Source organism: Triturus cristatus, chromosome 11 (genome assembly GCF_964204655.1).
Source record: "Triturus cristatus chromosome 11, aTriCri1.1, whole genome shotgun sequence".
Classification (NCBI taxonomy): Eukaryota; Metazoa; Chordata; class Amphibia; order Caudata; family Salamandridae; genus Triturus; species Triturus cristatus.
Window position 1 is genome coordinate 737,389,219 of NC_140594.1, and position 13,510 is coordinate 737,402,728.

Sequence of the window (13,510 nt, forward strand, 5' to 3'; positions counted from 1 at the left end):
AGCACAGGTTGCCAGTCGAATCTTGAAATCTGACACCCCTAAGTATATTGTCATAGGGGTATCTAAATTTGTTAGATGGGCTTGGTCAATTTTTTTTTTTTTAGCGGCTATTGATTGCATCAGTCGGGAGTCTTTGTATTGTATTTAATAACTTTTTATTTTGTTTTTATTATGTATTTTTTTATGGATTTTATGGACTATACTAGTACAATTTATTATGGATTGTGTTTTATATGTATAGTATGTCTTTTATGATGTAAATCGAAATAAAGACCTTTTGACTGACTATGTAAAAATGCTATTCACTATCCTATGCTTGGAGATCTTTGCCTCTCCTATCTTGGTTATGTGGAGATCTTTGCCATCGTGGCAGAATTCTCCTCAGAGGTAAGTATTCAATTTAGGCATTAATTTGTGAGGCTGAATGAAGTGGTAGGAAACTGGGAAATATCTACTAAATAGGAGGGTGTAGGAAAATGCAAGAAGATGTTTAGGTAGGGACATGCTGAGACACACATACCTACACAGATATGCAGATAAGTATTAAATAGTCAATACGTAATCAAAATCAAGCCCCACTATGCTTTAAATAAAATTATGAAACATAATGGGTATACTTGTTAAGCTGCATATTCCAGGGCCCCAGGCATAGGCCAATCTCTCTCATGCTGCTTCATTGCTTTCTGCTTTTACCTTGTTATACTGCTCTCTCCTTTCTATCCCAATTTTCTGAGTGCTTTTTCTTGCATTTTGCCTCATTTTGACTGCTTTCTACTTCCTTTACCCCCATTTTTCTGGAGTGCTTCCTCTAACTTTCTGCCTCCTGTTTACTGCTTTCCCCTTCCTTTCTCCCGTTTTCTGAATGCTTCCTGCTTTTTGCCTCTTTTTTCTGCTGTTTTCTTCCTTTCCCCCATTTGTCTGAGTGATTCTCCTGCTTTCTGCTTTGTTTTTACTTTCTCCCTCATTTCCCCATTTCTTTGAGTGCTTCCCCCTGCTCTTCCCTCGTTTATCCCTGCTTTTTCCCTGTTTTTCCCAGTGATGCACCCACCGCCGCCCTTTTTCCCACCATCCACCTAGCCCTGCCCACCGCCTACCAGCGCCCCTCCCTCCTCTCAGGACCTACTTAATGGAGGCCGCAGCTCGACCCCATTCAGCAGGTCCCAGACCCAACTTTCCATTGCTGCTGCATCGATCTCTCCTGCTTTTGCCCCGTTTTACTGCTTTCGCCTTCCTTTCCCCATTTTCTGAGTGCTTTCTCCTGCGTTCTGCCTCGTTTTGACTGCTTTTCCTTTCCCATTTTTCTGGGTGCTTCCTCCTGTTTTCTACCTTGTTTAACCCCTTCGGTGCTCATGACGGAACGGTTCCGTCATGAGCCACGGTTGAGCTGTGCTCATGACGGAACCGTTCCGTCATGACCACGCCCGCGCAAGATTCCGTCAGCACAGCGGCGGAATCTGCGCAGCATGGAAGGGGTTAAACTGCTTTCTCCCTCCTTGCCCCATATTTCTGAGCACTTTCCCTTGCTCTTCCCTCATGTTTCACTGCTTTTTCTTTGTTTGTCCCATTGCTGCTCCCACCTGCCGCCAATTATTCTGTCCTCCACCTAGCCCCAGTCAATGCCTCCTAGGGCCCCTATCTCCTCCTAGGACCAACCTAATGTAGGCCACAATTCGACCCTAGTGAACAGGTCCCAGGCCCAGTTCTCCTATGCTGCTGCCTCACTCACTCACTGCTTTTGTCTCATTTTACTGCCCTCTCTCCTTCCTTTCCCGTTTTCTGAATGCTTCCTCCTGCTTTATGCCTCATTTTTACTGCTTTATGCTTCTTTCCCCCATTTTTCTGAGTGCTTTCCCCTGTTCTTCCCTTGTTTTTTCAGTGCTGTTTCCTTATTTTCCCGTTGCCGCTCCCACCTGCCGCCCATTCCCCTTATGCTTAGTCCCGCCAACCACCTCCCAGCACCCCTCCCTTCTCCCAGGACTTATTCTTACTCTTCCGCCCAAAAAGATACACTGCAGCTGACCTCCGAGCCCTGGACCCTGGACGCACCAACAACCACTGCTGCCATACATTTCCATGCACCACCAGAGGACTGTTCTCCTGCCAGCACTGCCATCTCACCTTCTGCACCGAAGCAGTCAATGACACCAGCGACATTGCAATAGCAGCTGCACCGGCTACATCAACCAACACCACCATGTCCCAACTCCAGTGCATCCTACTCAGCTAACCCTCACTCAGTAAACAAGCCACAGTGGTCTGGGACATGATCTCCTCCCTCAACCCATACATAGTCTTCCTCACAGTAATCTAGCTAAACTCTGCCTCCACACCAGACATCGCCACCACCATCCCCGATGGTTACATGATAGCACACCGGGACTGAACCAACAAAAACAGAGGCAGAATAGCCATCATCTACAGGGACACCATCCACTACACGACATCCACTGATGACCCGACACCAGTAATAGAACACTTCAACTCCGAACTCCACACAGACGGAAACAGCACCATCAGAGGCACCCTTACCTACAGACCACCAGGGTCATGCCCCAGCTTCTGCAACGCCATTCCGGAACTCATCACCCCGCTCGCAATCAACTCCGAGTAACACATCTTCCTAGGGGACATCGCCTTCCACCTCGATGACACCAGCGACATAAACTCCACCTACCTCCTGGAAAGCATGAGCAACATCGGCCTCAAGCAGCTTGTTACTGCCACTACCCACATCGCAGGACATATGCACGACCTGATCCTCTCCTACTGCGATAGAGTCAGATACATCCACACCACACCATTCACCTGGTCTAACCACTACTGAGTACACTTCACCATCTCAGAACCCACCTACCCTCGAACAGTAGCCCCAAATCTATGCACAGCACTGGAAAAAGTTATCAGAAGATTAGTGGAACGACAATCATCACTCCCAACTCCCAGATTTTACACATGAACCTGAACAAGCAGCAAAGAGATTCTGCAAGTGGATGACAGAAAGTGCCAGCACCATCACCCCTGCCAAGACGTCCAGAATCAAAGAACAAAGCAAATGAGCAAGCGGGTTCATGGAGGAACTGCACTGCACCAAATGCAAATGCCGACAACTTGAAAGGAAGTGGCATAAAAAACAGAAGATCGCACCACCTTATTGTTCGCTCTCAACCAGTACCACCGCCTCCTGAAAGAAACCAAGAAGAATGCCCTAGCAGTCCGCTTAAAAGCCAGTTCAATCCACAGCAAATAACCCTTCGTCATCATGAAGGAGTTCACCAATCCTGCAGCAAGCAAAAACAACATCACTACCTCCCAGGAACTGTGCAACAACCTTCCAGACTTCTTCCATGACAATATCTCAGCCATCTATAAAAACTTCAAACGCCAACCCTCTGCTGGAGACAGTATCAACCATCTCACATCCATGAACACCTACTCACCCACTGAAAACTCTGCACCATGCAAGATACTATCTCCATCATAAACTCTGTGCACCCGGGAGCACCCACGGACCCATGCCCACCCCACATCTTCAACCTCGGAAGCAAGACAATTTGTGATGACCTCAGGATGGTCCTGCACACCTTTATCACTGCAGCCTTCTTCTCTGGCAACTGGAAACAATCTGAAGTGATGCCCCTCCTGAGAAAACATCCGTGCAGCCAGCCGAAATAGAAAACTACCCACCCATCTCTCTGCTCCCCTATCTAGCAAAAGTCCTCGAGAAAATGTTCAGCCAGCAGCTCCCCAACACCTAGAAGACCACATCCTCCTGGACCCCTCCCAATCCAGATTTCAAGCTAACCACAGCACTGAGACAGCCCTAACCCCAGCCACAGATGACATCAGAGCCCTCCTGGGCCGCAGGGAAACAGCAGCCCTGATCTTCCTGGACCTATCCGCTATGTTTGACACCATCTCCCATCACATCCTGATCAACAAACTCCACCACATCGGGATTCAAGCAAATGCCCTCAAATGGATCTCCTCATACCTCACCAGCAGAACCCAAAGGATCCGTTGCCCACCGCTCACCTCAGAGCGCAAGAAGATCATCTGTAGAACCTCCCAAGGATCACCTCTCAGCCCAACCCTCTTCAACACCTACATGATCCCCCTGGCTGCCACCTTTATCTCCTACACCAAAGACACACAGCTCATCCTTTCACTGTCCAAAGATTCCTTCACCACTAAAGCTAACTTCCACAGATACTGATGTATGTCGCAGACTGGATGAAGGAAAACTGTCTCAAACTCAACAACCAAAAAAACAAAGTCCTCATCTTTGGGAACAACACCACACCATGGACCAACACATAGTGGCCCACGGAGCTCGACACACCCCATGCCCCAACAGACCACGCCCCGTAACCTCGGCATCATCCTAAATAGCAAGCCATCAATGGAGAAGCAAGTCAACGCAGTCTCATCCACACCCTATGGATGCTCTGTAAGATCTTCAGGTGGCTTCAGGCAAAAAGTTGCAGCTGGTGATGTGGGTGAGTGGCAAGGTGGGTGGGAGGATGATGTTGGGGGAGGTATGGGGTCGCAGGATGACAAAATAAAAATAAATAAGAAAATAAAACATACCTGCAGCTAGCCACTTCGCGCTCTTTTGCTCCTCTCCTCGCAGGCAGATGCTCCCAGACTGCCCTGCAGCCAATCTTGAAGCTGCTCTCATGCATTAAAACAGATTCAGCAGTGTCCTGAGTGCCCTCTATTTGCACTCCTAGACAGATTGGGAGCCTGTACCTGCTCTCTCCAACCTGGCACCACAGCTCGGGTTAGAGGGAGCTTCAATGCACATGATGGTTTGGCTGGCCGGACAACAGTGTCCACTGCTCCTACTGTCATCCCCCATGGCCCCGCCTCCAGAGACTTGGCGGTGAAGGAAAAATGAAACTATAAAAAATGTGTTTGGTATTGTATTATTTTTCCTTTCCTGATGTTTTTGAGGCAGCTGGCAGGGGGAGCGACGCTCATCCGCCATAGCGGAGGAGCCACTGCTGCCTGCAAAAACCAGAATGATAGTCACTCAGGCCCTCATTAGCAGCAGACTGGACTACTGAAACAAACTCCACATAGGAATCACTGCACGCCTCCTGAAGAGACTCCACACAATACAGAACTCAGAGGCAGGACCCATATTCAACCTCCCCGGAAGGAGCCACATCACAACACATCTCAAGAAACTACACTGTCTCCCGATTCAGAGGAAATGCCAGCCAGTTCAAGATGCGGACCCACGCCTACAAGGCCCTGCACAATGAAGGACCAGCATACATCAACAAATGCCTTACCCTCCACCTTCGATCAGCTTCCCTCTTCCTTTCAGACACCCAATGGACCCGTCAGGCCAACAGCAAATGACACTCTTTCTCGCACCTGGCAGCCAAGGCTTGGAACAACTCCCCCTGCACCTCAGGCTCCAGCAATTCAGAAGAGAATTCAAGAACGGGATGTTTGAATTGTTTGAATGATCAAACTTCCATGAAGCAGCATATCTCATTCTTGGTGCCTGCATTAGCCATATGACATCTAGAAACAGATGAGGGGAAAAACAATCATCAATTAATTTACAAGTGTCTCTATCTACAAAGTAAAAGTAATCACTAAAACATTAACATGTCATCGATTCTTAGAAGCAGTAATCCTGTCACATCTTTACTTGAGGTGATGTTTAGTTCTCCTTAACTATTCAAACCCTAATACCACATGTGCAAAGGCTGATAATATAGCTTGACTTGACTGTCACAGTAATAACTCACAATTTCCACTTCTTGGTTTACTCATTACGTTATCAATTCCCAAAATTATCAATTGATTATGGTCTTTGATATAGCCTGTGTCTATCATCAATTACATTTCCCATTCCTTCATTATGAAATATACCCATCACGTCCTAATTAACATATTTTATACCAGCTCTCAAACATTTCCATTTTCAAATTAATTCCTTTCTTACTCACCCTACAGAAAGGCTGGTTGTATGATATTTTCCAATACTTTATAACCTGATTAATAAAACAGTATGTGGCTTTTAATTTTTCTACCCACAAAAATATCAACTTCATTTGCCTTTTCTAATTATTATCAAAATCAAAATTGGAACCAGTGGCATCCCTCATAAGAATTCATATATTCAACATTGGTAAACCATCTCCTCAGAATTTCCAGTAATTAGAAATGTTACAATTAAATATTATATATACATGATGAGGCAATGTGTACCTTTTAGGATCAAATTATGATATCCGAGCATACCTGCAAATTTGCTAGTGAGATGGGCACCTTTAGTATTATTGGATTTAGTCTTTCAACAGTGGATAAATCTGCAAACAGATAGCCAAGGCCTCTATATTAATATTTAGGACAATTTTTACTTTAGCCCTTATCATTCAGTTAACCATTCCAAAGAAGGAACTCTCAGTGCATATGCTGCGTCATATCCTTCATATAACATGTGTCATATGGCCACAAAGCGTGATCCTTTCTTTTTAACGCCTTTCTATATGAATGGTAACTAAAGAGATGGTACATTTCCATTATTTTAGTTCTTAAAGGCACTATCAGTGCCATCTTTAGCCTGTTCCATTTCCCTATTCACTATACTATTCTTTAAGGTGAATATAGAGACAGGGAATTTAAACATCCTTGAGTTCTACTATAAAGATTAAAATGGTATGAGTGCCATCTTAGAAATACTGAGTTTCCCTCTTTATTATACCATTAATTATGATGTATAGTGATAACAATAGAGAGTTTACGCTACTGTTAGGATGAAAAAGGCCTAATACAAGCAAAATATGAGCCCTATTACAATCTGTCATGTGTGATGCACCATCAGGGTTGTACCTCCCATTTTACCATTAACTGTGCCAATCTCACATGGGACCCACATTCTGCCATCATTTGTCTAGAATGCCAAGATCAAAGAAGTGAATTCACAGTAAATCAAGCAATATAGATTAACCCTTTTCCATTACACAATTTTTCACTAAACAATTAAAAGTAGCTATGCAATATTTAAATTCTTGGGGGCTAGCTGCAAAGGTAAGTTGTGTTTGTGAGTAAATCACAAGTGTAAATTTATTCTTAAACTTTTGAGTAACTTTATGACTTTTAGCTATTCACAAAATCTGTGTGCAAAGTTACTCAAAAGTGTAGACTTACATGTCTCCACCCTCTGAAAAAAAGGTGGAGCCTAACTTCCAAGTGAAAGATTCTGCTTGAAAAAAATAGTAGTAAGTCTAGCACCACACATGGCCAATCCCGAGTAGTGCAACACCCTCCTACAGAAAAGAATAGAAGCTGGGAGTTAAATAGAAAACATATAGGAAATATCGGTAATTTAAAATAAATTATTTGAAGTACTTAAAAATAATAATATAAATCAATATAATTTAATGTTAAATAAAATATATAATTTTATACTTTTGAGTGTTTTTTTTTCACAAACTGCGAGTTATTATTAAGCTTATGACTGCAGATACTCTAGAGTTGGGGCAGGGAACTCATGTGCAGGCCAATCTATTTATATGCAAAGTTCTCTGCACCGTCTGTGGAGTCTACGCAGTCATGAACTTATTATTCGCTCGTAATTTGCTAAACAAAATAGTAAACTTACACAAATGTCTAAGTTTATCTTTTTGTATCAGGCCGACGGCCTGCTGTAGTGAGGTAACTTCAGCATCTGGCCATCACAGTGTCCCCAAAGAATGGCTTGGAAAGGCTGCACCATTTATTGCTCCAGAGATAATACTTACTGCAGTAAAAAATAAAAACCTCTTCAGAGTGGTCTGTCAAACCTATATCTTTTTATTCAATGTCACTATCAAAACATGCTCTAAAATGCACTATTTTGCTCTCTATTTTCCAAAGGTTTCTTGGAGTAAAACACCCGAACTCCCCTTAAAGTCAGGCTTGTTCCCACGCTCCTTAATGTTTGGGAAAGGTTTTTACGCTTCACCACTTTTACATTTCAAAGGTCGCAATTGGAAATAATCATAGCCGATAAACGGGAATGACTCTAGATTTTGCTCGTGTAACAAATAATTTGCCCAGGCACAGTGGGCATTCATCTACATTTTTGCTGAGAGTTTCAGTAGTGATGGATGTCTCGCCCAATAGGCGGGTAATAATATCTGAAGTCAATCAAGGTTATTTTTCTCTGCTTGGTTTTCATGGTTTAATCATGATCTTTGAGGGATCTGCTGCCAAAGTGAAGTGATTATAGAGTTAAAGACTACTGATTGCCTAAAATTGTGCTTCCTGAAATATGCGCTCTCTGGGTTGTAATATGACTCTTCTAGGTGAGAAGAAGGTATGGTCTCTTGTGGAGATTATGAGCACAAGTTTAAAAAATTTACAGTTTTGAAGTGCCAGTTTGTGAATATCCAATTAAATGTTTTATAATTTAATATATTACCCTGTTTTATTTCAAAACAATGTACTGGATTTCTGAAAATGGTTTATAAAAGGTCGTGATTTATTCTTTTACAGCATGAGAAACCAAAACTTTTAGAACCCGTTGACTACGAGGCTGTGATTGCGGAAATAGAAAAACAGTTCCAGGAAGACCCTCTGAAGGATCTCATATTGTTTCCAGACGATGACTTTTCAGTAAGTATCCTTGAGAATATGGTCAATGATTTGCTCATTCTGCATGCTGATTAACCACGGTTGATAACTGGCCTAGGGCCCGTTTTGTCATTGTGTGTATTTTAACGTTAGCACCCTAAAGGGATAAACATTACATTGGTAATTATACGGCTCTGGATGCATAATGGCAGTTTACTGTGATGATTTCTAAAAATGATTGTTACACCATATCAGCACCATATCAGCAATTAACGGATGTTGCTGTCCACACAGGGTGGGTGTTCAACAAAAAGGAGCATTAAAGGGATAAAAGAGGCATCAAGGGCACCCTCCACTCAACATCAGAAACACACGAAAAAACCCTTGTCGTACACCACATGTCAAGTTACAGCTTCTTGGGTCCCCCCCACCGCTGCTCAATTTTAAGCGAGGGATGTTCTAGTATATACGTATGAACCCACCCACGATGTGTGTTTTTAACAACATTAAAACACAGGTCAGGTGCATCGTGGTCAGTCCTACATAAATGATGTAAAAATTAGCGTGTATAGGAAATGTCTCACTTAAACAACCACCAGGGAGTGATTGGCAGGTTCTCACCAAATTGCTCACTCTTTCTTCAACAGCACTTCCCCTATATCAGGGAATGGAACCAACACCCAAAACATGTGTGGAAGTATCTTGTATGAGTACAACCTAAAAACTGGGAGACTCATTAACACTTAGAGGTAATACATCCGGCCTCTTAAGGTCTAAAGTAGATGCCCATACCTTGACAAAACAGGCTTTCAGCATACTATTAAGCTGTTAAATAATCACTAATGCTTCAGGCCCGTAACTACAATGAATTCTCTGCTCAACTTGTAAGGCTACACACCACATTTTCAGGACCTCAGTATTGAAACTGGAAATCCAAAATGAGGACTTAATTTACGCAGCAATTGTTTCTCTACAGTAATACTGTCATTCCTCCTAATCGGGATGCCTCCACCCAACGGGAGAAGATGTACACCACAACTCAACTAAAAATTATTGAAGCCCTCTACAAACAAACATCTCAATTGAGTCTAAAGGTATGCAATTGAAAGGACCTCTTGACCTCCCTATATGAATCAGTGTTACTGGTGTCCTCCTTCCTGGGATTTAGGCGGCTCACATGGTGCTGTTGCAGTTTAGTGATGTTTACCCCTGGGATTAGTGGATTGGATGTTTGCCAGGTAACCAGAGGGCTCCCCTGTTTAGAGGTAGTTGGATTTGCCAAAAGAAATCCATGGGACTGGATGTGTCCCCCGCATGACAGCGTTATCTATTAGGGCATTGCAGTTGGTGTTTTTCCCTACATTGAAATTGACACTGAAACATAAAGAAACGGATTATAATTTCAGAAGTAATCAGTGGCCTATTGTCCATCCACCTAACTGTCCATCCACCTAAATGTATCGTACAACAGTCTCATCCCATATACTCTCACACTTCACTATAGTGTCTTTATTATGTCCATTAGGGAGATGGTTCTACAGAAATGTTTTATTTTGGGGTGCTGCTTGATCATAGGTTGGGGATGTATTCGCTACAGTTAGAAAAGAGACGGGGATACTGAAAATGCCTTGTGCTAACATTCTGTATCACCACCCATTAGTCTTCTGGTGCATGCAGCCCAGCTCACTTATTATAGCTCATTGCGGTGCATCTAGTTTCATGTGGGCAAACTCATTCAATATATCTTTGTGGGAATGTATAGTACTTCTGCCTCCTTATCATATCTAGTGGTGTTCCCCCTAAATGATATGGGCCATATTTTTATATGCTGTGTCTGAGTCCTCATCCTATGCAGGAAAATATGTAATAAGCAAAGATCAATGTTCGGGGGCACTTCGTTAGACACTACAGGACAAAGAGGAACCTGCATTCTTCCTCTGCCAACCTACTTTGTGTCCTGAAATTTCGGAAAGTTAAGTATGGAGGTTGGGCCTTTTGAGGTGAGGACAGTTCAGCTGTGGAATAAGCTGCCAGCCCCCCTCGGAGCCAGCAAGAGTCTTACGCACTTTGGGAGGGATCTAAAAACATGGCTTTCCCCTATGTAGTTAGATACATCTCAGGAAGGGGCATGAAAGATGTATCATAAATAGGGAGGAAAGTGTCGTTGTAGCTCACCCGGCATGGTTTACATAGTGCCAGGATTCCAGTTAGGAGGAAGCTGCACTTTACAAATGTTATTATTATTATCATAATTATTATTATTAATAATAATAATTATAATAATCAGTGATATCATTTGCGATGTCATCAGTGAAGTCACTGACCTTGTCATGAATGATGTAATATGTGACGTCATCAGCAGTGCATTGCGGGGGCGGAAGTTATAGTTAGCTCAACGAACTATAACAGCTAAATTTCTCTGGTTTTTGTACGAGTGAAATGTCCAACTAACTATAACGTCCCTGTAACCTTTGGTTTTTTCATTGAATTTCTAAGGTTTTTCAAATGCTAATTTCTAACTATAACGTCCCTGAAACCTATGTTTTTTTCAGTGAATTTCAAAGGTTTTTTAAATGCTAATTTCTAACTATAACGTCCCTGAAACCTATTTTTTTGAGTGAATTCTAAAGGTTTTTTAAATACTAGTTACTAACTATAACGTCCTTGAAACCTGTGTTTTTTTCAGTGAATTTCTAAGGTTTTTTAAATTCTAATTTCAAACTATGCCTACAGAGGTAGGAAATGTACAGACAGAGGAAGAAAGGCACAGAAGGAAGCAAGAGAAATTCAGAAAGAGGCAACAGAAGTCCAGAAAGAGGAAGAAAGGTGCAGAAAGAAGCAAAAGATATGCAGAAAGAACCAATAGAGGTGCAGAAAGAGGCCTTATTGTAAAGTCATCCTGTGTCCTGGGCACCCCCCAACATTTTGCTGAATGGTACTGGTGGTAACTGACTCTGACTGACCCTGGGCTCTGCCTAACTAGGCCTGGAGCCAGTGCTTTGCTGAAAGACACTTAGAATACAGTAAAAACACCTACCTACACTAGTGTACACTATGGGTTGGGATACCCCTGTGATTGGCATGACCTCCCCTGTAAGGCCCTAGTACATAATAGGGCAGGGGGATTAAAACTACCTCTAAGTCCCTAGTGTATAATAGGGCATGGCAGTTTAGAGGCCAACAGCCCTTTTCTGCACTTGCATGTGTGCACTGCTGAGCCTGAGGTCAGTTTAAAAGTAGCCCTTTGTGTGCAGAAAGAGGCAAGAGAGGTGCAGTCAGAGGAAAGAGAAGTACAGAAAGAAGAAACTGAGGTGCAGCAAGAGGTTAGACGGTTGCAGAAAGAGGCAAGAGAAGTGTAGAAAGAAGCAACAGAGGTGCAGAAAGAGACAAGAGAATTTCAAAAAGAGGCAGCAGAGGTGCAGAAACAGGCAGAAGAGCTGCAGAAAGAGAGAAGAGGGGTGTCAAAATATGTACGTGGGGTTCATAAATTTGCAAGAGCGGTGCAGAAAGAAGCAAGAGTAGTGCAGTAAAAAATAACAGAGGTGCAGAAGGAGGCAAGAGGGGTACAGGAAGAGGCAAAAGAAGATCAGAAACAAGCAAAAGAGATGGGGAAAGAGGCTAGAGGGGTGCAGAAAGAGGCAAGAGAGGTGCAGAAAGAGGTAAGAGGGGTGCACCAAGAGGGAAGAGGTGTGAAGAAAGAGGCAAGGGGGTGCAGAAAGAAGCAAGAGAGGTGAAGAAAGAAGAAAGAAAAGTGCAGAAAGAAACATCAAAGGTGCAGAAAGAAGCAAGAGCAGTGCAGAAAGAACCAACAGAGTTGCAGAAAGAGGCAAGAGGCAAGAGGGGTGCAGAAAGAGGCAAGAGAAGTGCAGAAAGAAGCACAAGAGGTGCAGAAAGAGGCAAGAGAAGTTCAGAAAGAGGCATCAGAGGTGCAGAAACAGGCAGAAGAGGTGCAGAAAGAGGGAACAGGGGTGTAGAAAGAGAGAAGAGGAGGGCCAAAAGAGGCACGAGGGTTTTAGAAATTTACAAGAAAGGTGCAGAAAGAAGCAAGAGCAGTGCAGTAAGAAACAGCAGAGGTACAAAAGGAGGCAAGAGGGTTGCTGAAAGAGGCAAGAGCAGTGCAAAAAGAACCAAGAGATGTGCAGGAAAAGGGAAGAAGGGTGCAGAAAGAGGCACGAGGGGTGCAGAAAGAGGCAAGAAAACTGCAGAAAGAGGCAAGAGAGTTGCAGGAACAGAAAAAAGGGGTGCAGAAACAGGGAACAGGTGGGAGACTGAGTCAAGAGAGGTACAGAAAGAGAGAAGAGGGTTGGAGAAAGAGGCAAGAGGGTGCAGAAGGAAGCAACATAGGTGCAGAAAGAAGAAAGAGAGGTACAGAAAAAGGCAAGAGTGGTACAGAAAAATGGAAGAGAGGTGTAAAAAGAGTCAAGAGAGTTACACAAAGAGGGAAGAGGGGTGCAGAAAGAGGCAACCGGGGTGCACAAAGAAGCAAGTGATGTGCAGAAAGAGGCAAGAGAGGTGCAGAGACAGGCAAGAGAGGTGCAGAGAGAGGCAAGAGAGGTGCAGAAGGAGGTAAGAGAACTACAGAAAGAAGCGAGAGAGTTGTAGAAACAGACAAAAGAGAAGAGATACAGAAAGAGGGAACAGGGGTGCAGACAGAGGCAAGAGAGGTGCAGAAACAGGTAAGAGGGGTGCAGAAAGAGGCAAGACGGGTGCAGAAATTTTGCAAGAGAGGTACAGAAAGAAGTAAGAGCAGTACAAAAGAACCAACAGAGGTGCAAAAAGAGGCAAGTGAGATGCAGAAGGAGGCAAGACAACTGCAGAAAGAGGCAAATGGGGTGCAGAAAGAGGGAACTGGTGGGCAGACTGAGGCAAGAGAGGTGCAGAAAGAGGGAAGAGGGGTGCAGAAAAAGGCAAGAGGGATGCAGAAATTTGGAAC

At 43.6% G+C, this 13,510-nt stretch overlaps 1 protein-coding gene across 8 annotated transcripts in view; it reads left to right on the forward strand.

Annotated features, from left to right (window-relative positions):
- Nucleotides 1–13,510, forward strand: part of DOCK10 (dedicator of cytokinesis 10) — a 1,791,775-nt gene that overhangs the window by 558,078 nt on the left and 1,220,187 nt on the right. For all 8 annotated transcript variants that reach the window (XM_085634396.1, XM_085634392.1, XM_085634394.1 and 5 more), the window contains exon 2: nucleotides 8,500–8,619. In XM_085634396.1, coding sequence (XP_085490522.1) covers nucleotides 8,500–8,619 — 120 coding nt within the window. The remainder of the gene's footprint in view (nucleotides 1–8,499; nucleotides 8,620–13,510) is intronic.